The sequence below is a fragment of the Schistocerca piceifrons genome, chromosome 9 (genome assembly GCF_021461385.2).
Source record: "Schistocerca piceifrons isolate TAMUIC-IGC-003096 chromosome 9, iqSchPice1.1, whole genome shotgun sequence".
NCBI lineage: Eukaryota > Metazoa > Arthropoda > Insecta > Orthoptera > Acrididae > Schistocerca > Schistocerca piceifrons.
Window position 1 is genome coordinate 53,879,652 of NC_060146.1, and position 26,659 is coordinate 53,906,310.

At 43.9% G+C, this 26,659-nt stretch overlaps 1 protein-coding gene across 1 annotated transcript in view; it reads left to right on the top strand.

Annotated features, from left to right (window-relative positions):
- The window catches only part of LOC124716698 (potassium voltage-gated channel protein eag-like), a 242,665-nt gene that overhangs the window by 89,854 nt on the left and 126,152 nt on the right, over window positions 1-26,659 (top strand). Inside the window, exon 4 of the mRNA XM_047243239.1 lies at window positions 24,041-24,293. Coding sequence (XP_047099195.1) covers window positions 24,041-24,293 — 253 coding nt within the window. The remainder of the gene's footprint in view (window positions 1-24,040; window positions 24,294-26,659) is intronic.

Genomic DNA, 26,659 nt, shown 5'->3' on the forward strand with positions numbered 1-26,659 from the left:
TCTAGCAGCACAGGTGGAGTATCCCGTATGAAAGCATGACAACGTGCTCTATTGAGCGCAGGTGGAAGAACATGGGGCCCAATCAAGACATCACCAACAATGCCTGCGCAAACGTTCACAGAAAATCTGTGTTGATAACGTGATTGCACAATTGCGTGCGGATTCTCGTCAGCCCACACATGTTGATTGTGAAAATTTACCATTTGATCACGTTGAAATGAAGCCTCATCCGTAAAGAGAACATTTGCACTGAAATGACGATTCACACATTGTTGGATGAACCATTCGCAGAAGTGTACCCGTGGAGGCCAATCAGCTGCTGATAGTGCCTGCACACGCTGTACATGGTACGGAAATAACTGGTTCTCCCGTAGCACTCTCCATACAGTGACGTGGTCGACGTTACCTCGTACAGCAGCAACTTCTCTGTCGCTGACATTAGGGTTATCGTCAACTGCACGAAGAATTGCCTCGTCCATTGCAGGTGTCCTCGTCGTTCTAGGTCTTCCCCAGTCGCGAGTCATAGGCTGGAATGTTCCGTCCTCTCTAAGACACCGATCAATTGCTTCGAACGTCTTCCTGTCGGGACACCTTCGTTCTGCAAATCTGTCTCGATACAAACGTACCGCGCCACGGCTATTGCCCCGTGCTAATCCATACATCAAATGGGCATCTGCCAACTCCGCATTTGTAAACATTGCACTGACTGCAAAACCACATTCGTGTTGAACACCAACCTGTTGATGCTACGTACTGATGTGCTTGATGCTAGTACTGTAGAGCAATGAGTCGTATGTCAACACAAGCACCGAAGTCAACATTACCTTCCTTCAATTGGGCCAACTGGCGGTGAATCGAGGAAGTACAATACATACTGACGAAACTAAAATGAGCTCTAACATGGAAATTAAGCGTTTCCAGACACATGTCCACATAACATCTTTACTTCATTTGTGTGCGAGGAATGTTTCCTGAAAGTTTGGCCATACCTTTTTGTAACACCCTGTACATTACTTTGTCAGGCGACCCTCAGAAGGAAGTGAGTGCCGGTGTCCCAGTGTTTTCTACTGAGCTACGCAAACGGCTGTTGTCAGTTGTGGACGTTGTATTCAAGCAAGCACGTGCAATGCGGCATCTTAATGCAGGGCAGGTTGCAAGGGCGATCTGTTGATCAAAACAGGATGTACGTTGGGTCCTGTTGCTACAGACACCGATCAGATAACAATGTCTCTCCATGTGTCGTCCGTACGTTGTAGGCACGCTACAGGGAGGCAGGTCAGTGCACAAACCGAGGTGGACACGGTCGCTGACGCATTACAATCTCACATGAAGACCGATACCTGTCCACGTCTGCGTTGCGACGTCGTGCGGATACCGACATAGTACTGCAGGACGGTCTCAAGAGGGCCACTGGAGCCGCTGTGTCCGATCAGACTTTAATGAACAGCTTACGACCAAGACGTGCTGTTCGAGTACCTCGCTTGACACGACAATATGTTGTAGCTCGCCTTCAGTTCTGCTCTTTTCCTGTCAACACGCAACTTCGTCACTGGCGAAATTTGTTTTTCACAGACGAGTCTAATCGTACTCTGACGCTAGCTGACGGCCGTGTTCGTGTGCGCAGAGATCCGTGGTGAGCGGTAACTGTTTCTGAAGTTCTGTGTTGTTATGGGGAGGCTTCATTGTTGACAGCCGTAGGGATCCTGTTTGTCGACGGTCGCTTTACCACCGAGCAGATCCTCTTGGACCGCGTGGTGGCTGCTGCATATGGCGGTGGTTCTGAATTCATTCTAATGCCAGGACCGCGACACCAAGTGTTCAAACAAGGCGATTTTCTCATCGGAAAGGATTTAGGATACGCCGCCCTGAGAGTCAAAACGAAAAGGCGTTCGTATGAAATGTGTCAGCAAAACTATCCCTTCCCTTGGGGCATTCATGTACACATTTGGCGGTCGAAAACGACAGTTCACAGTGTGATGTGCAAAGAGCGACGTTATTGAAAATCTTTGACTCTGCTGACGACCCGTCATACGATTCAACCTGTCTGAGAAGATGCCGGGACTGGAACGTGAGCTGACCCCCCCCCCCCTCCCCCCACTTGGAGTTTAGCCTGACTGCACTAGAGGCCCACCTCTCAAAACAATTCCACAAAATTTGAAGTCCTTCTAAAACAGGAAAGTGTGTTTAGCATTCCTGTTTCACGCTCTTTTATGGTGTGCTCAGAGGGGATGCGACATTGAACATACGCGTGAATGAAGCGGCAAACAGTACCTCTATGACCCTGAAGTTCGGCGAATGCCGGACATTTGCCACGCAGGACATTTGCCACACTTGCCCCTTCGCCAGGTAGCTTGAGTAGCGATCCCTCAGGTAAGGGACGCCCTTCCTCGTACTTCTTCTGTCCGCTTTCAAACCGCCGTCTCCACATCTTACTCGATACAACCAGTACGTAAGGGACCTTCTTCTTCGACATCTTGCCCAAATACTGAGCTTCTTTTCCGAAATCGAAATATTCATAACTTTTTGGAAACGAAAGCAATACCGACGATTATGTCAGTATGTAGTTAGTTTTGCCAAGCATAAATATAGATCCCTCTGTCTGTAGGGTAGCTTCTTTTCACGCTTACTGATGGCGATGAAAACAGTCCATCGGCATGGGAGCAACAAGAAAGGAACGATGTAAAGAGAATGCGAATGTACGCTAATCATTTCTTTTTGATCACTGCATTTGTGCCTACTTTAATTACTACAGCTGCATGCCCAAAAGACAATAAGGAAAGCAGAAATGGGTATGTGAATGTTTGAAAAGAAGAACGACATAGTCCATATTAATTTACTCTCTAAAATCCGATATCCCTTGCGGCGAGACATTAGTTAATAAAGTGTAGCGGGACAATGTTCAAAACATGACTGAAATTACGTTCATAAACAAAGAACATCTACGGTTGACATGTCATCTAAAGACGACGTAAAATTTTAAAATGTTAGAAATAAGGAAATGAAGTAATACGGAATGCTATGCTTGTAACTTACGTTGTTGTTCTACATTGTTTAGCTCTGGCATTTACAGGGTCACAGAGCAAGCATCCGAGGTTTTGATGGGAAAAGCCATAATTGTAATGATCTCCACTACAACACAAACAAGAAGCACAACTTCAGGAAAAATAATGTAACGTGTGTTGCAGCTCACAAGCGGCATTGAAGCAGATAGTTCCTGTGACCTAGTATGGCAGAGGTTATATTCGACAACGGGAATAAATTAATAACTGGCTCCTTTTACCGACCCCCGGTCTCAGATGAAACAGTTGCTGAAAATTTCACAGAAAACTGGAGTCTCATCGCAATTACCTATCCCTACTCCTACAGTTATAGTTGGCAGTGACTTCAATCTACCTTCCGTATGTTGACAAAAATATATCTTCAGACCCTATTGTAGATAGAAAACAACTTCCGTAATTGTTCTAAATGCTTTTTTTTGAATAATTAGTTCACGAGGCCATTCAAATTGTAAATGGTTACGAAAACACACTTGACCTCTTAGCCACAAATAATTCTGAGCATCACGACGTATACAGGGATTAGTGAACACACAGTCGAGCGAGGCTCAATTCCGTAACAAAGAAATTCACCAAAAGTAAACGCGAAATATATCTATCTATAAAAGCAACTAAAAATTCGGTTGACGTCATTCTAAGAGACAGTCTCCAATCCTTCCAAACTATGTAAGTGACGACCATATGTGGCTTAAGTTCAAGGAAATAGTATCAAAAGCACTCGAGAGATTCATACCAAAGAAATTAATAACAGACGGAACTGATCCCCCATGGTACACAAAACACGACAGAAAGCTGCTGCAGGGGCACCGAAAAAGGCACGTATAATTTAGATGAGCGCAAAATCTCCAAGATTGGTTAAGTTTTACTGTGGCTCGCAATTTGGTGCGGATTTCAATGCGAGATGCATTTAATCGTTTCCACAACGAAACTCTCTCTAGAAATGTGGCGGAAAATCCAAAGAGATTCTGGTCCTATGTTAAGAATACCAGCGGAAGGCCTCAGTAAGTACCTTTACTGTGTGACAGCGATGAGGAGGACGAGGGGGAGACAAGGGACCCAACCCTTCGGAGTAGGTAAAACCGTGGCAAATGTCCGGCGTGGCAAATGTCCACACACCAAGTTCGACAACACTCTCCGTACCACCCGTGCACCTTTGCTGTGCAGTTTAAAGGCGTTTCTGTACAGAGACAGTCGTTCATGATTGCTAGGCACCTGTGCGACTGAAAACCGTTTCGACAACACTCCGCTGAATAGCGCTATGTCGCTGAACTAGCGTCTGTTGGCCGCATGGGAAACCTGAGGAATGTCAAATGGGATATCTGTTACGCCAGCGGCTAGAAATCAGTGAATGGCTGTGTCATTACAGGGATATTCCTAAGGTGCCCAACAAATGTGCACAGGTGGTATCAAGAGTGTTGCCGAACTGAGGGGATGGCGGTCTTTGCCGCTTTAATTACGCGAGTGTCAGCGTCACACCACAGAAGAGCGTGAAACAGGAATGCTGGAAAAACGTAAACACACTTTACTGCTTCAGATAAAACTTCAAATTTCGTCGAATGGTTTTGTAAGGTCTCTAGTGGTTCCACGCTGTGTACCAGAGAAAAAATTGCTGTCACACCAAACTCCAAAGGGGTCAAGTCACTTTCCGTGAAGTTGCAGTTCCACAATCTGCTTAGAAAGGTTTAATCCTCCCGCGGGTGTCAGCAGAGCTAAAGATTTTCATGAACGTCGCTCTGTTGCAAATCACACTCCAAACTGTCGTTTTCGACCGCCAGTTGCGTGCAAATGAACACCCTAAAGGAGTAGAGGGTAGTTTTATTTACACACTTCCACCAACTCCCGACGACTTTTCGTGTCGACTCTGAACGGCGGCCTTATCTGAAATGTTTCCCTCGGACACTCATAAGAAAACAGCGTGATTTCAACGCTAGGTGCAGCGGTTCTGCCCAGCACAGAGGCGTCAAGACAATGCGTGGGATGTGACGGTCTTCTCTTCGTGTGACTCGTCGAAGGTGGCTTTCAGCAGAACAGTTGTGAAATTTGGCGTCAGTGTGGTGTCATTAATTCACCATACAGCTCACATGAACTTCTGAGCTCTGGCGTTTTATCGCATGTGTCGGCACCTTGCTATTCGAAGGGTCGCCGAGCACGAGAGTGACGTCAGAGGGCGCCATGCTTTCGCACCGTTACAGAGGGACGTTGTAGGCACCTTTGATCCAATTTCACACTTCTAAATTGCTTTGGGCAATTTTGAAGCGGTCTTCAAGAAAATGGAACTTTAATTTTTTTGCCCAGTAAATTAAAGCCGGCCGCAGTGACCGAGCGGTTCTAGGCGCTACAGTCTGGAACCGCGCGAACGCTACGGTCGCAGGTTCGAATCCTGCCTCGGGCATGGATGTGTGTGATGTCCTTAGGTTAGTTAGGTTTAAGTAGTTCTAAGTTCTAGGGGACTGATGACCTCAGAAGTTAAGTCCCATAGTGCTCAGAGCCATTTGAACCAGTATACTAATTAAACGTAAGTCAAGAATTGTGGCAGCTAAATGACTTGTAATTTTGGAAACGGAAATTGCAGCAATGAAAAATACAATAGGTGAAAATTTGGTGCTGCTGAAAATATGAATGTACGAGGGCTATAGGTCTATTTGGGACCGATCGGTCGCGAAGTGGGAATCACAGTCAAAATCAAAAGTATTTATATGCAATTAGCTACACCTACCAGCCACTTCTCTGCATGTCGCTGCTCTGGCTTAGACATTTGTCGTGGTACTGTTCAACTTTCCAGTAGCCTCGTCATAGTAGGCAGCCGCCTGTTCTTTCCGCCAGTTCCCTACGATGGTCTACAACTCGTTGTCTATGCCAAAATGCTGTCTTTATATCCTGCGGTTCACTTAACTGTAGGTGACAGTCATAAGGAGCCTAGTCCGGGTTGTATGATCAGGGGCTGCGTGTGCGACCGAGAATCATTATGAAGAAGGAAAACCGCCACAGTTGTGTTACGTGGGCTGCATGTAATCTGGTGAAATTTCTCACGATGCACTCATAACTGGCGAGAGACACTATTTTCTAGGGTTCTACACGTGCTCGGTGCGCGGTCACAACTGAAAAGACCGACATGACGTGATCGATAGGCATATTATAGATACAACACGCCTGAGTAAAGCTTCATCAGACTTTCACTGAGGTTTTGATTTCACGACCTGTGCGACCTCATACACGAATAGGCCTCGTATTACTCCAGTTGAGGATGGATGGAACCTAGAAACACGTCTTGGCGGAAAATAATGGTATAGAAAAATTTGACTGATTGATGTATTTCTTGAAGAGATTAAAAATTACTTACCTGCGTCAGTTAAGGGGGGTAGGACGTCAAACGAGCCGACTTGGAGCAGGAGAGGCATCACAGGGAATTTTAATTTCCAGTGTCTATACTTTTACAAATAAATTCATCAAACTTTGTCAGCATCACCAGGAAGGATTCAGGATTCACACCCATTGCAGTGGAAGTTCGAAAACATAACAAAACAATTTTTTTTACTTGCGAAATTTGATCATTTTTTTCACTTACTAATGGCTGCATTTGTTGCTATAGGTACACATTTCTTCATAAGTTAGAGACATTCTTCGATGAATTTTGCACAGCATACATACCATACTCACAGGTGTATGAAACTCTAGAATTTATTTAATTTATGAAAAAACGAACGAACTGTTATATTTTAAACTTCATGTTTAGAAAAAACACAAATTTTATAGTTAATTACCTCAATTTTTACCACAGTTTTTAATAGATTTGGAAAATTCTAGAGTTTCATGCACCTTTAAGTATAGTTTGTATGTTGTGCAAAGTTCATCGAAGAATCTCTCTTACTTATGAAGAAAAGTCTACCTACAGCAACAAATGCTGCCATTAGTAAGTGAAAAAAATGAAGAAATTCCACATGTAAAAAAAATTATTTCGTGTGTTTTCGAACTACCACTGCTAAGAGTGTGAATTCTGAATCCTTCATGGTCATGCTCACAAAGTTTTATGAATTTATTTGTAAAAGTATAGACAGTGGAAATTAAAATGTTCAGTGGTGCCTCTCCTGCTCCAAGTCGGCCCGTTTGACGTCCTACCCCCCTTAATTTGCCATCTTGCCCTCTGTAACTTCGCAATTAGTGAATCCCGATATACATTCGAAGAAAAAAGTAACCCCACGAGGAAGATATTATCCGAAGGCGACGGAATCGATACAGTTTCAGAAAATTAGGTGATCTATTCAAGAGAAAGTGTTTCACAAATTGAGAAAGTCAGAAACGCGTTGGTTCAAGTCTGGCCCTTATGCGACAGGTTATTCGGCTTGAGATTGATTGGTAGAGTTGTTGGTTGGTTGTTCTGCTCAGGGGTATCGGGCCGAACTCTGCCCCATTGGCGCGTTATATCGCCGTAATCCCGAGCTTGTTGGAGGGGCCTGCCATAATGCTCCAAACGTCGTTGTGCAGAGATCTGGCCACCTAGCTGGCCAAGGTAGGGTTGGCAAGCACCAATACAATCAGTAGAAACTGTCGTCTTCTGCGGACAGGCATTATCTTGCTGAAATGCAAGCCAGCGTGGCTTGTCATGCGCTTCAAAATTAGGAGTACAATGTCGTCGAAGAACCTCTGTGCTGTAAGGATGCGGCGGATGACAATCACACGTGTCCTGCTATGAAGTGAAATGGTAGCCCAGACCCACAGTCTCGATTGTCGGGCCGTATGGCGTATGACAGCTAGGCTGGTGCCCCACCGCTGTCCAGGGCGTCTCCAGACACGTCTTTGCTGGTCATTGGGGTGTGGAATCTCAATGACTGGAGTTTTGACTTCAGTGATGAGTACCGCTTTGAACTGTGCCCGGACGACCGGCGAAGGCGTGTCTGAAAATACCCCAGACAGAGGTAGGGTGCCAATCTGACTATTCAGATGGTTCAGATGACTCTAAGCACTATCGGGCTTAACATCTGAGGTCATCAGTCCCCTAGAACTTAGAACTACTTAAACCTAACTAACCTAAGGACGTCACACACATCCATGCCCGAGGCAGGATTCGAACCTGCAACCGTAGCAGCAGCGCGGTTCCACACTGAAGCGCCTAGAACCCCTCGGCCACAGCAGCCGTCCAATCTGACTGTCACCTGTCGTACGAGCTATGGTCTGGGGTGCCATTTCTTTTCATAGCAGATTCTCTTTTTTTTGTCATCTGCTGCATCCTTCCAGCATAGCAGTTGTGGCGAAATAAACAAAACAAAATTAAATTTATTGATTTTTTGAAAAGAGAAAAAATTATGGATATGGAACTGTAACTTTAGAATTTTTGACAGGCTTTTTTACGGACTCTATTGACCTGCTTGAATGCGGACAAATTCAGTGCTGCGTGAAATATGCCTGTAATATAATTTACAATTCCGATTAATTACATTTTTGAATTCTACGTCATTGTTGATTTAATCAGAGTTCTCACCTCAGACGTAGAATTAGTCTTTCTGCCACAATATTAATTCATTAGTCGCCATTGATGTTCTTCTCTTTGTTGACCGTGTGTGTCTTCCGGAGACGGCATCGGCTCACTTCACGAAGAAACCAAGGAATACAATGCTACGTCGCTTTAAATAATTATCCAAAAACTTAGATACTTGTCACTATTTTTTTTATTCACAAGACAATAAGACTTGCTCTGCTCGTCGCACAAACCATAAATACTAACAAGATGGCTGCCTTTCCGCACACATCAAAAATTACGTCCATCCCCTTCAAGGTAACAATCGAAAGTGTCAACTCCTTCTTAGAGTATGAAACAAAAGAGAATCCAATATGAACATTACAGAGAATATTTTCTACATCCCTCTCAATTTAAGCTTTGGCGCAGCCGTTAAGGTATTGTATGTCTCTGCGTCGGAATGTGTCATTACACAGTACGTCGACGATATTCTACACTCCGTTTTGTTGCCCTTCTTGGCAATCCATCCTGTGCTTATACTTCAGCAAGATAATGCTCGCCAGCACAGGACGAGAGGTTCTACATCTTGTCTTTGGGCTTGCAAAACTCTTTATTGGCCAGGAAAGCCGGCCGCGGTGGTCGCGCGGTTCTAGGCGCTCCAGTCCGGAGCCGCGCTGCTGCTACGGTCGCAGGTTCGAATCCTGCCTCGGGCATGGATGTGTGTGATGTCCTTAGGTTAGTTAGGTTTAAGTAGTTTTAAGTTCTAGGGAACTGATGACCACAGCAGTTGAGTCCCATAGTGCTCAGAGCCATTTGAACCATTTTGAACCATTGGCCAGGAAAGTCGCGGGATCTCTCCCAATTTGAGAACTTTTGGATTACTATGGGCACGGCCCTCCAGCAAGCTCGGGATTCTGGCGATTCAACCGACAACTGGACAGAGTTTGCCACGATATCTCTCACTGGGACATCCAACAACTCTGTCAGTCAGTACCTAGCCAAACAACGTCTTGCGTAAAGACCAGATGTGGACCAACGCGTTACTAATTCGATCAGTTTGTAAGGCTGTTTCTCTTGAGTGAATCATTCAATTTTTTGTGAAAAGGTAACTACTTGTTTTTCTGTACAGGTACACTTACCGGTGTCCGTTCCATTCGGATAATTTCTCGCGATCCGTCTTTCTCAACGTAACTAGGGTTGTCTGTCATAGTTGCCTCACCCCGTATTTCATGCAAGTGGAGCTGCTGTTTATTGAGAGGTAAGTGCTTTTCCAAAAAATACGAGGGTCGTCCACAAAGTAAGTTCCGTTTCTATTTCTATCCGCGGCAGCGCTACGTTCGCAGTTCCGAGCATGCGCGGCAGTTACTCTGACTCAAGGAGAAGACATGTACGCCATTTTCAGATCGCTGCTGCCGACGTGTGCTTTGTAGTGCTTCTTTATGATGTCAGCCGTAATTAAAAATGCCGCCGCGTGTGAAATCAGATCTGTGATTCGTTTTCTAAATGCAAAGGAAGTTAAACCAATGGAAATTCATGGGCGAATCTGCGAGGTTTGCGGAAAAAATACTATGCGTGATTCAATGGTTAGAAGATAGATCAGACTGTTCAATGAAGGACGTGATCAAGTGCACGATGAAGAACGAAGTGGACGTCCGTCTGTGGTTACTGATCAACTGGTTCACACAATTGAACAGAAGATTAAGCACAGCCGTAAGTTTGCACAGCTATGGAAGTTTCGCAAATCTCACGAACACTAATTTATAAAATTGTTACTGAAAAACTGAAATTTCGAAACATTTCTCTCGTTGGGTACCCAAAATTCTTACTGAACAACACAAAAAACAACGGATGGGCAGTGAACTTCAGTTTTTGACACGCTGCAATGAAGAAGGAGATGGTTTTCTGACACCTAAAATCTGTCCTTGGTGGTCAACATTTCAACGATGATGACGACCTGAAAGAACATGTTACCACATGGTTGAATACACAGGCGGCAACCTTCTATGAAGATGGCATACAAAAACTTGTGCCACGCTATAACAAGTGCCTACAAAATTTCGGAAGCTATGTAAAACAGTAGTTTACATTTTTGTACAGTAAATATGTTTTCTGTATCTGTACACGTTTGTTTTATAAGAGGTGCATTCAAGTTCTAAGACCTCCGATTTTTTTTCTAATTAACTACTCACCCGAAATCGATGAAACTGGCGTTACTTCTCGACATAGTCGCCCTGCAGACGTACACATTTTTCACAACGCTGACGCCATGATTCCATGGCAGCGGCGAAGGCTTCTTTAGGAGTCTGTTTTGACCACTGGAAAATCGCTGAGGCAATAGCAGCGCGGCTGGTGAATGTACGGCCAGGGAGAGTGTCTTTCATTGTTGGAAAAAGCCAAAAGTCACTAGGAGCCAGGTCAGGTGAGTAGGGAGCATGAGGAATACTTCAAAGTTGTTATCACGAAGAAACTGTTGCGTAACGTTAGCTCGATGTGCAGGTGCGTTGCCTCGGTGAAACAGCACACGCGCAGCCCTTCCCGGACGTTTTTGTTGCAGTGCAGGAAGGAATTTGTTCTTCAAAACATTTTCGTATGATGCACCTGTTACCGTAGTGCCCTTTGGAATGCAATGGGTAAGGGTTACGCCCTCGCTGTCCCAGAACATGGACACCATCCTTTTTTTCAGCACTGGCGGTGAATCTGTGTGCTTCCATTGAGCTGACTGGTGCTTTGTTTCTGGATTGAAAAATGGCATCCACGTCTCATCCATTGTCACAACCGACGAAAAGAAAGTCCCATTCATGCTGTCGTTGCGCATCAACATTGCTCGGCAACATGCCACATGGGCAGCCATGTGGTCGTCCGTCAGCATTCGTGGCACCCACCTGGATGACACTTTTCGCATTTTCAGGCGTCATGCAGGATTGTGTGCACAGAACCCACAGAAATGCCAACTCTGGAGGCGATCCGTTCAACAGTCATTCGGCGATCCCCCAAAACAATTCTCTCCACTTTCTCGATCATGTCGTTAGACCGGCTTGTGTCAGCCCGAGGTTGTTTCAGTTTGTCACACGATGTTCTGCCTTCATTAAACTGTCGCACCAATGAACGCACTTTCGACACATCCATAACTCCATCACCACATGTCTCCTTCAACTGTCGATGAATTTCAATTGGTTCCACACCACGCAAATTCAGAAAACGAATGATTGCACGCTGTTCAAGTAAGGAAAACGTCGCCATTTTAAGTATTTAAAACAGTTCTCATTCTCGTCGCTGGCGGTAAAATTCCATCTGCCATACGGTGCTGCCATCTCTGTGACGTATTGACAATGAACGCGGCCTCATTTTAAAACAATGCGCATGTTTCTATCTCTTTCCAGTCCGGAGAAAAAAATTCGGAGGCCTTAGAACTTGAATGCACCTCGTATAACCAAACGGAACTTACTTTGTGGACATACCTCGTAACAGCTCCAGAGGTATGTATTTGACAGTGTGGCTTGGTGCACAGTGTTAAAATGCCAGAATGTGAATGCAAAGATCGGGGGAATGATGGAGGGTCGTCATGGGATTTTTATCTGTCACTTATCACTTCTATTACCTTTGTCGTGTTGATCTGAAAACATGCTGAATTGCCCCGTTGTTCAGATACACGCTAAACCGTATTCCCCACAACTGGTCGGGCAAGGGCATATCTCCTGTAGTGCGATCTTGCCTAGAAAAGCAGTGTGACGTTCATTCCAACCTTAGACCGTAAATGATATAGACCACGCATTGCGTGTTTACATTGATGACTTGTACTGACATCCGTTCGCAGCTGACTTATGGAATAGTGTTCAGTTTATCTATTAATTGCTATGGTTTCTTCGAGAGTTTCTTTATCACGGTGGTAAAATGTTGAGTAGCGTTTGACTGCAAAGAAAGACATGTGACAGGAACTAATATTTCGTTCCACAAGCGAATTTATTTTAAAAGCTCTAAGCCATTTTACGAACATATTTTGGAGCCGGCACGGTTAACTCAGCGTGTTCGGTCAGAGGGTTAGGTGCCCTCTGTAATAAAAAAACTGAGATAATTGATCAACGACGAACTGAAACGGGTGTCTTGCGACGTCCGCCACGAGCAGAAGCAACGAACAAAATGAGATTTAAAAAAAAAAAAAAAAAAAAAAAAAAAAAAAAAAAAAAAAAAAAAAAAGGTTGGTAGAGCACTTGCCCGCGAAAGGCAAAGGTCCCGAGTTCGAGTCTCGGTCGGGCACACAGTTTTAATCTGCCAGGAAGTTTCATATCAGCGCACACTCCGCTGCAGAGTGAAAATCTCATTCTGAATGTTTCCTGCCATACTGATATTTTACCACTAAAGTTAAAATGTTCTGGGTTGTTAGGCCGCGTCATATTTCCTCTAAAATAATCGACATGTCGACCCCTCTGCTGGAATCTTCATCAGGATCTCCCAGTGTTCACCACTACTAGAACACCGGAAGATCCTGAAGAAGATCCCAGCAGAAAGGTCGAAACGACGATTATTTTAGAGGAAATGTGACGCGGCCTAACAACTCAATATGTTAACTGAAGTGACAATGTCCACGAAAGCCTGCAAACTTACATGATATTTTATCATATTTACCCCTGCAGAAGCGGTAAACTTTATGACTCTCAGGGCAACAAATACAGAAAATCACCGAAGAAGTATAATTCCGCTGCTTTACAAAGCAAGAGCTATCAGTATAACGTTTTAAACTGTTTGTCACCATTTAAACTGCCGAAATGTAGAAACGATAACTGTCGCAGTAATTTCGTGGATGTCGGACGAAATAGGTTAACTGTACTACTACATGTGTAGTACTCACACAAAATGTCTTTCAATAGTTGAAAAACAGTGTTTGACTTCACTTAAGATGAGAAAAAGCTATAACTGTCGCTTCTGCTATGCATTGGCCACAATGACAGGTACCCCGGTTTTTGCAAACTTCGATGTCGGTTCCAACTCTTACTGCGAGAGAGATATCGACGTGCGCGGTAAATACATCGACTTCAGAAACAGCCTGAAAAGCTTGTAAGGGCGTTGGAGAGTAGGTTGTGGTGAGAAGCAATTCTTGAGAAAAAAATGGGTATGTTGCGCGATTTCCGAGTTAATTAGCATTGAAATTACCCAATCAGGTTGTTGCGAACGCAAATTCAAGCGGCCCACCAGATACAACTATAGTTCAACTCTTTTTATCTTGGCGGCTCGCGCATGCCCGCCCAGACGCGGGAGATTGCTGCGTTGCCAGTTGCAAACGACGCGCGCGCCAATAGAAGCAGCGCCATAGTATAACATAGTTCGCAAACTTACGTTTAGGGGGAGCGCGCAGTTTATGAAGTGAAGCCACCACGGCCGTATTAACCCTTTCGCTGCTACAGAGACGTGCTCCCCGCATTCCGCGCTGTGCGCGATTTTGTCATCACTGCACTGCTCGCCTGTGCAGACACACGGTGTTCCGACTGCTTTGACACCCTTTATCACTCGATGTCACAAAAACTATTTGGCCCAAAAATTTGATTTTTACACATCTTCTTGACTGATACCTTCCCCCATAAATGACTTAATTTTGTTTCGATGTTCTACGGAGTTATTGTGCAGCATGAAATGTAGTAAACCATTGCACGAAATTTTGAAGAGTTTGCAGAGGTAAAAGTCCATAGCGTATACTTTCCGCATGGTCGATTTCAGTTCCCACAGTGTTGAGAATGAAATGTGGACAAGATACCTAAATTTCATATAAAATTTACTGTATAACAATATCTCATTTAATTTAAGTACCAGACAGGTATCGTATGTAATATTGAGAAATATTCCGTCTTTCGCGACTGTAATAAAAGTTTTATTTACACTGGGCACGTTTGGCTTTATTTTAAAGCACTTCAATCAATCAAAGGGAAGTAGACAAAATACATTAAACAAAACTGTGGACTTACACAGTATATTCAAGTCCTAGTGTTTTTGTATCAGTGAAGTGCTCTGAGCTATGTCAAACATAATTTTTGTGTGTGGCACACACAAACAGCAAATATTTACTAAAACACTGATCAGCCGACACAAACGTTGATAATGTGTTACCGCAGCACAAAACTACGGAAGGTTACTTGGCAATGGAGGAGACAAAATACTGTCCACTGAAGATGCTTCAAAAGAGAAAAACGCGTCTGGTCTAAATAAAACACGTATTACAGTTGCAGAAGAGGAATATATTTCAAATTGTGCTCTAAATAATACTTTTAATACTGTCGTAAAAAGAATATATCTCATAATGAATAGTAAAACAGTGACTGTGGAAGAGAAGATATACAAACAAAACAGATAACATGAATATTGTATGTGTGCCTATTCATGTTTTTAATTGCTGTGAAAAGAAATATTGGAGGATAAAATTAGAAAAACCGAAAACCTATTATGGTTATAATGAAGAGACAAAGCATTAGAAATTTCAAAAAAAATCAATCAAACGAACAAAATTCATGAAGTAAGACACTTCGATATTGTTTTTAAATAAAGAAAATATTATATTCCGAACAAGGTTTGATCTCAGAACCTATCGCGTGGCAGCCAAACACCTTCACCATTACGCTAACGTAGCTCGTCGTTTGCTACAATTCCTGGAGGACTCTAAAATAGCACGCAAAATACCGACAAACACTGTTGGTATGACTATGAATTACGTTTCGTCGAAGTATAATAGGAAATAAACAATTACCATTGTTCTTTATTGAGAAAAAGCGGTTCGTGAGAATGATACAAACACCTTTCCATGCTGTCGCCTGAATTAGGAGGCTTATTGCTTGTTTGGTTTAATTAATTAATAGAATATGAAGCAATTGGTGTAAAGAATGCTTTTTCCAAACTTTCTACAAAAGAAAGTCTGCTATCAAGACATTTCTTTTGTTCTATTACTTTATTTATGACTGAACGTTTCTAAAACTGAAGACACTCGTCCGTGCTCTGCACTGCAGTCGAGCTCTGGCAACGTCGTTCTCTGTTCGTTGGCTGACTGTGTTTTGTGACGTCAGATGCGCAGAACGAACGTGAACTCGGCCGTCGTCGTAAATGACGCGCACTTTAGTGGCAGTCTATAGCGTAGATGGAAAAAATGAAATGATCGTATGGCATTGTTGGCTGGAACGTCCCAGTCGGGTTTGGCCGCCAAGTTCAAGTCTTGCATCAGTCGGCGCCACGTTGGGCGACTTGCGGCCAGTGCTGAGGATGAAATGATGAGGACAACACAACACGATATCCAGTCCACGAGCGGAGAAAATGTTCAACCTGGCCGGGAATCGAACCCAGGCCCAGTGCAGGGGAGGCAAGCACGTTACCTCTCAGGCGGACAGCGTAGATGATGGCGCACGAGACTGCTCAGCCTTTGGCTCGGGTTCGATCCTTACTACCATCCCATGTCTAATTTTGTATCGCTCTGTTGTTCGGTTTTGGCACTTTTGGCGACACTGTCTCTGGTGGGCCGCTAGAATTTGCGCGCGCAATGGCCCGATTGGCTAATTTCAATGCTAATTAATTCGGAAACGGGGTTTCTTACCGTAACTATTTTCTAAACAATTATTTCACAGCAAAATGTTCCCTGTAGCTCCCTTACAAGCTTTCCAGACTCTTTCTGACAACACTGTATGTCTATAGTAGCTTAACACCTGCTGCTTCACTTGCGTTTGCGTAGTAATTACAACAAAAATAGTTTTATAAACGTATATTAGGCCCACTAAAAATAACGTAGTAAAGAGACGTTTCTATGCAGTTCTGAAGAAGCCAATTTTTAATGGTAAATGTAAAATAGCTCTGTCTGAAGTTGACAAATTGAAAATACCTTCTAATCACTTCACGCTCGTTAAGGCCATACAATCAGGCTTTTACGAATATACTTCTGACCAAAAAGTGACTCTTGTAGCTACAGCCGGATGTTTTTGTTCATCCTGCATTTAAAGAAACTTTCATCCCATAACATATATTTCTTTACTTCTAACCGAAATGTCAAATGCCAACTTTCATAGAGGCAGCTTTAATTTAACGAAATATTTTCATTAATTTTTTCGTCCCCAGTTTCGCCCATTTGGGGGTCGAATTTCCAAAAACACTTTCTAACCGACAAGCTAAATAGAAATTTTCACAGATGTAGCTTAAAATGCTTTAGTAGTTTTTTAATAACGACTATTAATTGGATCGTTTTACCGACCCCCGACTCAGAAGATATAGTTGCCGAGCAATTCAAAGAAAACTTGAGTCTCATTTCAAAAAAGTGCCCCTCTCATACATTTATAGTCTGTGGTGACTTTAATCTACCCTCGATATGCTGGGAAGATCATACATTTAAAGCCGGCGGCAGGCATAAAACGTCATCCGAAATTATACTGAACGCTTTCTCAGAAAATCATTGTGTGGAATGTTTTCAAAGAGATAGTATCGACAGCAACTGAGAAAAAACCTGGCTCTGAGCACTATGGGACTTAACATCTGAGGTCATCAGTCCCCTAGAACTTAGAACTACTTTAACCTAACTAACCTAAGGATCCATGCCCGAGGCAGGATTCGAACCTGCGATCATAGTGGTCGCGCTTTATCAGACTGCAGCGGCCAGAACCGCTCGGCCACACCGGCCGGAGGAATTGAGAGGTATATACCACAAAAAATAATAAGTGATGGTACTGATCTCCCATGGTACACAAAACGGGTCAGATCATTGTTGCAGAAGCAACGAAAAAATCATCCCAAATTAAAAAGAACGCAAAATCCCCAAGATTGGAAAAGTTTTACAGAGGTTCGAAATACAGCGCGTACTTCAATGCGAGAAGTTTTTAACTATTTCCACAACAAAATTCTGTCTCGAAATCTGGCAGAAAACGCAAAGAGACGTTGGTCATACATAAAGCACACCAGTGGCAAGACGCAATCAATACCTTCACTGCGCGATAACAACGATGAAGTCACTGATGACAGTGCCACTAAAGCAGAGTTATTAAACACGGTTTTCCGAAACTCCTTCATCAAAGAAGACAAAATAAATATTCCTGAATTCCAATAAAGAACAACTGCCAAGATCAGACACATAGAAGTAGATATCCTCGGTGTAACGAAGCAGCTTAAAACACTTAATAAAGGCAAGGCCTCCGGTCCAGATTGTATACCAGTCATGTTCCTCCCAGAGTATGCTGATAAAATAGCTCCGTATTTAGCAATTATATACAACCATTCGCTCACAGAAAGATCCGTATCTAAAGACTGGAAAATTGCGCAAGTCACACCAACACCAAAAAGGGAAGTAGGAGTAATCTGCTGAAATATCACTAACGTCGATTTGCAATAAGGTTTTGGAACATATACTGTATTCGAACATTATGAAGTACCTCGAAGAAAACGATTTATTGACACATAGTCAGCACGGTTTCAGAAAATATCGTTCTTGTGAAACATAACTAGCGCTTTATACTCAAGAAGTAATAAGTACTATCGACAGGGGATGTCAAATTGATTCCATATTTTTAGATTTCCAGAAGGCTTTCGACACCATTCCTCACAAGCGTCTTGTAACCAAACTGCGTGCCTACGGAGTATCGCCTCAGTTTTACGACTGCATTCGTGATTTCCTGTCAGAAAGGTCACAGTTCGTAGTAATAGACGGAAAGTCATCGAGTAAAACAGAAGTAATATCCGGCGTTCTCCAAGGAAGTGTTAGAGGCCCTCCATTCTTACTGATCTATTTTAACGACACAGGAGACAATCTGAGTAGCCGTCCTAGATTGTTTGTAGATGATGCTGTCATTTACCGTCTTGTAAAGTCATCAGATGATCAAAACGACTTGCAAAATGGTTTAAATATCTGTATGGTGCGAAAAGTGTCAATTGACCCTGAATAAGGAAAAGTGTGAAGTTATTCACATGAGCACTAAAAGAAATCAGCTAAATTTTGTTTACGCGATAAGTCACACAACTGTGAAGGCTATAAATTCAACTAAATACTTAGGGATTACAATTACAAATAACCTAAATTGGAACGATCACATAGATAATATTGTGGGTAGAGCAAACCAAAGGCTGCGATCCATTGGCAGAGCGCTTAGAAGGTGCAACAGGTCAACTAAAGAGACTGCTTACACCACGCTTGTCCGCCCTATTCTGGAGTATTGCTGTGCGGTGTGGGATCCGCATCAGGTGAGACTGGCGGATGACATCGAAAAAGTACAAAGAAGGGCAGCTCGTTTTGTATTATCGCGAAATAGGGGATATAGTGTCACAGACATGACGCGTGAATTGGAGTGGTAATCATTAAAACAAAGGCGTTTTTCGTTGCGACGTGATCTTCTCATGAAATTTCAATCACCAGTTTTCTCCTCCGATTGCGAAAACATTCTGTTGGCACCCACCAACATGGGGAGGAATGATCATCAGGATAAAATAAGAGAAATCAGGGCTCGCACAGAAAAATTTAAGTGCTCGTTTTTCCCGCTTGCCGTTCGAGAGTGGAACGGTAGAGAGACAGCTTGAAGGTGGTTGATTAAACCCTCTGCCAGGCACTTTATTGTGAATAGGAGAGTAATCACGTAGATGTAAATGTAGACTTATTAAAAAAAAATCAGTCACTATTTCACCCCCTTAGGGTTTGAATTTCCAAAACTACTGAAATATGTATTTTTTTATTTCTGACCGAGAAATCACGAATTTTCATAATTGTAACCTGAAAATTGTCTTAACAGCGACTGTATAAGTTTAATAAACAGAGTAGGTACACATAACATAGACTTAAGTCGTCAATAATGTACTGTCCTTCAGTATTTACAACAGTGTGCCAACGCTGGGGTAACTTTCAGATTCTGCGACTATAGAAATCTCGTGGTTTTGATGCGAAGAACTCGCTGTGTTCGGAGCGCATTTTCACCCGGAAAGGAAGTTCCTTGAAGGTCGTTAGACATAGAGCAGAACAAGTGAAAATCTGAGAATGCAAGATCAGAAGAATAAGGTGGGTGCAGAATGACTCACCAATCTAACTCCTCCATAGTGTTTTCTGTCAGTCTAGCAGAATTCGGGCGGGCGTGATCGTGGAGTAGCTTCACTTCACGCAGTCTTCCTGGTCGTTACCCTTGTGTTGCGTCAGCTTGACGTCTCAGTTGTTGACAATAAGTGTCAGCAGTGCTGGTTATACCTCGGGGAAGCGATTCGTAATACTCCACATCGTCATTGTTCCACCAGATGCATAACATTATCTTTTGTGGATGTGCACAGATCTTTGTACGGTGAATTTCTGCTATATTTGGGCCCAATCGTTCCTGTCTTTTCCTTATGCTAGCATAAAGGCACAATTTCTCGTCACCAGTAATGGTACAGGATAGGATCGGTGGGTGTTGTTCACGACCCAATTGATGATGAGCAAGCAGAGATGCACTTATGGCCACCAGCTGAATTTTGTGATTTTGGTTTAGAGCATACGGTACCCATACACCCGATTTTTGAACCTTCACCAAAGCATGCAAATGTCACACGATGGACCATTGATCACAATTCATCACAATTGTCAGTTCTCCAATACACTGGCCGGCCGAAGTGGCCGTGCGGTTAAAGGCGCTGCAGTCTGGAACCGCAAGGCCGCTACGGTCGCAGGTTCGAATCCTGCCTCGGGCATGGATGTTTGTGATGTCCTTAGGTTAGTTAGGTTTAACTAGTTCTAAGTTCTAGGGGACTAATGACCTCAGCAGTTGAGTCCCATAGTGCTCAGAGCCATTTGAATCTCCAATACACTGACGTGGATGACTGTGGATCGATGCGTTTAAACTTCATCAAACCCCGAAGGTCTTCCTGAACGTAGAAGTTACTGATGCCGAAACGACCCTCTTTAAAGCGAGAAAATAATTTACAATGAAATGAACACCCTTAGTTGCTTACAGGCGTTGACATACGTCAACGGGGACAGATGAAAATGTGTGCCCCGACTGGGACTCGAGGCCGGGATCTCCTGCTTACATGACAGACGCTCTATCCATCTGAGCCACCGAGGACACAGAGGATAGCGCGACTGCAGGGATTTATCTCTGGGACGCCTCCTGCGAAACCCACATTCTCAACGTATTGTCCCGCACTACATTCGTAGTGCCCCCGCCCATTATACTCATTACTCGCGGCGTGTTGCCGATTCCCGTAAGAGTTCGGGCACTGTTTGTGCTGGCTGGGTGTTGTGTGCTGTCCTTAGGTTAGTTAGGTTTAAGTATTTCTAAGTTCTAGGGGACTGATGACCATAGATGTTAAGTCCCATAGTGCTCAGAGCCATTTTGAACTGTTTGTGCATTCGCACGCAAGAAGAAGATGCTCAAGTGGCAAGTGGCCGGTGAGCCTTAGAAATGAGTATAAATGGGCGGGAGCACTACGAATGTAGTGTGGGACAAAAAAGAAATGGCTCTGAGCACTATGGGACTTAACTGCTGAGGTCATCAGTCCCCTAGAACTTAGAACTACTTAAACCCTACTAACCTAAGGACATCACAAACATCCATGCCCGAGGCAGGATTCGAACCTGCGACCGTAGCGGGACAATACGTTGAGAATGTGGGTTTCGCGGGAGGCGTGCCAGTGATAAATCCCTGCAGTCGCGCTATCCTCTGTGTCCTTGATGGCAAACGAAGGTTTCGGTATTTTTTTTTAAAAAAAAGGTGGCTCAGATGGATACAGCGTCAGCCATGTAAGCAGGAGATCCCGGGTTCGAGTCCCGGTCGGGGCACACATTTTCATCCGTCCCCGTTGACGTATGTCAACGCTTGTAAGCAACTAAGGGTGTTCATTTCATTGTAATTTCACTCTAACGATCTGTATGGTAGGTGATGGTATCTGTTCTTTCGGACATGTCCGAAAGAACAGATACCATCTTAGTATACATATATAGAAAATAATGTTCATGGCGTACTCCGGCGAATGGCGTTATCCTCATAATCGGGGCAAATGTTTCTGGGTGACTCCGCGGTTGTAAACCATCTATAGAACACAGAAGAATATGTCGGAAATATTCCGATTTCTACACTTGGCACTCTATTTTCTAGCAGCCACAGCTCAACTCAGTATCTCCTAATGACAAAATGACAATATGTAATCTCAATTAGCAACAGTGAACTACGAGGCACGTTTTTTTAATGAAGTATTGATTTGAAATTAACAACGACGTGCTAAGATATCTCAGTAATTTTATTTTTACGTGAAAGCCTGTACCTTAAGCTACGCACTGACGCCATTACAGTCTGATTCTTCCTCGTTTACGTTGTGTACTGAGTGTTTAAGATGCCTCCGATAATCGTGAGTCCCGCCGACTGTGAAGTACGGGCTGTTATAAGATTTCTTAGTGCTAAAGGCCTAAAACCGATCGATATTCATCGTGTGATCTGTGCAATTTACGGAGAAACACTATGAGTGATGGAATGGTAAGAAAGTGCATGATGAACAACGGAGTGGGCGTCCTTCGGTCACAGTCTGGAACTTCGCGACCGCTACGGTCGCAGGTTCGAATCATGCCTCGGGCATGGATGTGTGTGATGTTCTTAGGTTAGTTAGGTTTAAGTAGTTCTAAGTTCTAGGGGACGGATGACCTCAGATGTCAAGTCCCATAGTGCTCAGAGCCATTTTTTTCGTCCTTCGGTCGTTAATGAAAGTTTGGTGCAGAGAAAACAGACGCTTTATGATTTCCTCCTTGCGGTATGACTTCCCTAACGTTTCTCGTAATGTTTTGTATGGCTTTGTGACCGAGCACTTGAATTACCGAAAATTGTGCGCACGTTGGGTACCGAAAATGTTGACGGATGTGCACAAAACCAAACGCTTGGACAGTGCATTGACTTTCCTTGAGCGGTACCACAACGACGATGATAATTTCTTAAGCCAAACTGTTACGGACGATGAAACGTGGGAGGCCTACGTCACACCAGAATCGAAGCAACAGTCCATGGAAGTTGAGCAAGGGCATTGTTTTTCTGCAAGACAATGCCCGTCCGCATGTGGCGAATCAGATCAAAGATCTCATCACATCTTTTCGATGGGAAATTCTAGATCATCCTCCGTACAGCCCCGATCTTGCGCCTACACTTGAAGAAACACCTGGGCGGTCAGCGTCTTCAAGACCATGACGAAGTCAAAACAGTGGTGATGCAGTGGTTAACAAGTCAGGCGGCAGACTTCTATGAGGAGGGTATTCAAAAACTGGTACGACGTTATGACAAGTGCTTCAATATTGACGGAAATTATGTAGAAAAGTAGATTAAGGCATAAGCTTTCATGTAAAAATAAAATTATTGAGATATCTTAGCACCTTTTTTTTTATTTCAAAACGGTACTTACTTATAAAACACGCCTCGTACAAATAAAAACTAACAATCGATAAATAAAGCCTTAACAATAGGAATACCGACATGCAAAACAAAGACGCTATCAACTTTTGCACCAACGTAAAAAAAACAGACAACAAAAAAAACCTTTGATCCGCTGTTTCACCTCCTTAGGGTGGAATGCCGGACAACCCTTTCTTAAAAGATGCGTACAGTATGCGAACAACGTCCTTTACGTATTTCAAGTTTCTGTCCTTAGCAATTTGGGCTGGACGATGATGAATCAGTTTTTTTATTTATTCGTATGGCTAGGGCCCCCCATCAGGGAGACCATTCACCGGGTGCCGGTCTGTCAATTTGACGTACTTCGGCGACCTGCAGTCGATGAGGATGATAGGATGATGATGAGGACAGCGCAATACGAAATCCTCGGGTAGAGAAAATTCCCCGACCCGGTCGGGAATCGAACCCGGGCCCAGAGGTTTGATAATCCGTCACGCTGACCATTCAGCTAGCGCGGGTGGACGACGAGTCAGAGAATCATTCAAGACATTTCTGTTCGTGTGTTGTTGTTGTTGTTTTGGTCTTCAGTCCTGAGACTGGTTTGATGCAGCTCTCCATGCTACTCCATCCTGTGCAAGCTACTTCATCTCCCAGTACGTACTGCAGCCTACATCCTTCTGAATAGAACGCCAGTTTTCTTTCTCCTGATAACGACGTCCTCTTGAATAGTCCCCGCCTGGAGATCCTAATGGGGGACTATTTTACCTCCGGAATATTTTACCCAAGAGGTCGCCATCATTATTTAACCATACTAAAGCTGCATGCCCTCGGCAAAAATTACGGCTGTAGTTTCCCCTTGCTTTCAGCCGTTCGCAGTACCAGCACAACAAGGCCGTTTTGGTTAGTGTTACAAGGCCAGATCAGTCAATCATCCAGACTGTTGCCCCTGCAACTACTGAAAAGGCTGCTGCCCCTCTTCAGGAACCACACGTTTGTCTGGCCTCTCAACAGATACCCCTCCGTTGTGGTTGCACCCACGGTACGGCTATCTGTATCGCTGAGGCACGCAAGCCTCCCCACCAACGGCAAGGTGTATGGTTCATGGGGGGTTTGTTTGTATATAGAGATATATTTGTGGTCTAAGGTTCCAGTCTTCGGATAGATGACGATTGCTACTGGGACGCTCCCGCTGTGCTGTGCAGGTGCTCAACTACTGCCCGAAGGACATGAAGGCGGACATCTGCGTGCACCTGAACCGCAAGGTGTTCAACGAGCACCCCGCCTTCCGGCTGGCCAGCGACGGCTGCCTGCGAGCGCTCGCCATGCACTTCACCATGAGCCACTCGGCGCCGGGGGACCTGCTCTACCACACGGGCGAGTCCATAGACTCGCTCTGCTTCATCGTCACCGGCTCGCTCGAGGTCATCCAGGACGACGAGGTCGTCGCCATCCTCGGTAAGTCGCGCTCCTCTGACGTGTAAGCAGGCTCTTTCCTATCAGTCTTCCGACTGGTTCGCTGCGCCCCGCCACGATTTCCTCTGCAGTGCCAACCTATTCGTTTCTGACAATGGGACCATCAGACCTATTAATCAAGGATTTTGACGAGTCTCAGGTATGTTGTAGATCAGGGGTCTCCAAACTACGGCCCGCGGGCCGAAACCGGCCCGCGTTAGCTGGCCGGACTTCCCCGGTATCCGGCCCGCCAAATATTTGAGGTGGTGCCTATACTGCCAACTATTGAGTTTCGAGGCCTATCGCGACCAATACACCGCGACATTGTCGGAGCTTTATCTTTACAAAGCGGAAGGAGAGATTAGAGCGCGCACGGAGGCTTTCAGACAGTCGTTCTTCCCGCGAACCATACGCGACTGGAACAGGAAAGGGAGGTAATGACAGTGGCACGTAAAGTGCCCTCCGCCACACACCGTTGGGTGGCTTGCGGAGTATAAATGTGGATGTAGATGTAGATGAAGGTCATGGTTAAACTTGTGGCTATCCACAATAAACAGACAGGCCATGCTTCGTGCGATAGTGGTAAAAAAAAAAGGTTAACAGACTAGTCTGGCGAAAACGTTTTAAGTAAAAAATTTCTTTGCATTTTATTCTACTCACGAGTCTGGTGCAAGTCTTTCAGACGGACGCTACTTCGGCGACTAGCCTTAGTAATCAATCATTATGGAAGATGCTTCTTAAGCGAGGTTTCTCTTTCTTTTGATTACGTCGTAAAATACATGCAGAATGTGCAGTGACATACTTTTTTGTCGGTGAAATTCGCCAGAATAAAATACGCCAGAATTTCGGTCAGGTACGTCCACCAATCAAAATTATGTAATTAAATAAAAATCGTAGTTCGTTTCAGTGCTCGCTATTCCCACAACCTTAGATTTTTGCGATTTCATCTTTCCTTTAGCCTTACATTGCGGTGATCATGGAGTGCTAGGGTGCTTTAATCCCACTAGGCAGATCTTGGCCCTTATGACTTCGTGGAGGAGTCAATGTGGCCCGCGGACTAAAAAGTTTGGAGACCCCTGTTGTAGATGAACCTGTCCTGAATACCTCACTAGCGGCTTTTCATGCGACGGCCCTTATTTTAAGAGAAAATAGATGTTGAAGTTTTGTGCGTACCTCCTACGCCTGTAACGTAACTCATGTTCCGATCGCCGCGCAAGGTAGCCGCGTAGTCTAGGGCGCCTTGCCACGGTTCGCGTGACTCCCCCCGTCGGTGGTTCGAGTCCTACCTCGGATAGGGGTGTGTGTTAGCGTAAATTTGTTTAAGTTATATTAAGTAGTGTGTAACCCTAGGGACCGGTGACACCAGCATTCTGGTCCCATAGGACGATACCACAAATTTCCATGTTCCGATCAAGCGAAAGTAGCGCAGCGGACAAGATTCGTGACTGACGGAACAAGTTCAAATCCAGCCTGTGTGCTTCTTATTTTTTTCTGTTTCATCATGCAGTATGTCGTAAACAGTATACGTCATGAACAGTTACTCAAAAAAGCCATTTTCGCCGTAATAATTACATTAGTAAATTCAATGATTATAGCAAACTTTCTTCAAATATGCCTGTGTTCCTCTTATTTTTTTCAGTTTCATCATGCAATATATCACTAAACAGTATACGTCATGAACAATTACGCAAAAAAGCCGTTTTCGCCGTAACCATTTCATTAATAAATTCAATGATTATAGAAAACTTTTTTCAAATATGTATTACTTTTGTTGCAGAATAGAATTCGGGAACGATGTTACTTGATACTCCCTTCCGTCATTTACTGTGCTAGAACATAATTCCGAATGGTATTTCTTGCAGAAGCATCTGAAACAGAAATTCGTAGAGCACCATGCACTTTTAGTGTAAGCTACTGCATTCCAGCACAAAGATTTTTTTGGAAGCGACATTGAAAAACATATTTCGTTTAAATTCAAAAAATTGTTTTCTTCAATCAGCTTCGATACGATCCTTGCGTATTTGATCATTCCTGTTAAAACAGGTGCACCGCCCTGATGCGTAGTTAAAGGATGTATGTTTACGCAATCTTGTCTGGAACGATTTCGCTATTAGTCTGTAGCAAGTTGAAAGTATTCTTAATTCTTTTCGGGAACATTTTAACCTGTAATTCTTCAGTTCATCCCGGCGTACTTCATGACGAAATAGTTCACGGGTGAAAGGCCGTGTGTTAGTGTCCAATGGGCACAATAAATCGGCAAGCTGCCGTGATGCTATCATCAGGTGCCTTCTACCGCTGCTACACCGTGTCACGTATTAATGCTAGCTTTTAAAAAAATAGTAATTATTGGAAAACTTATGTAATCAGTA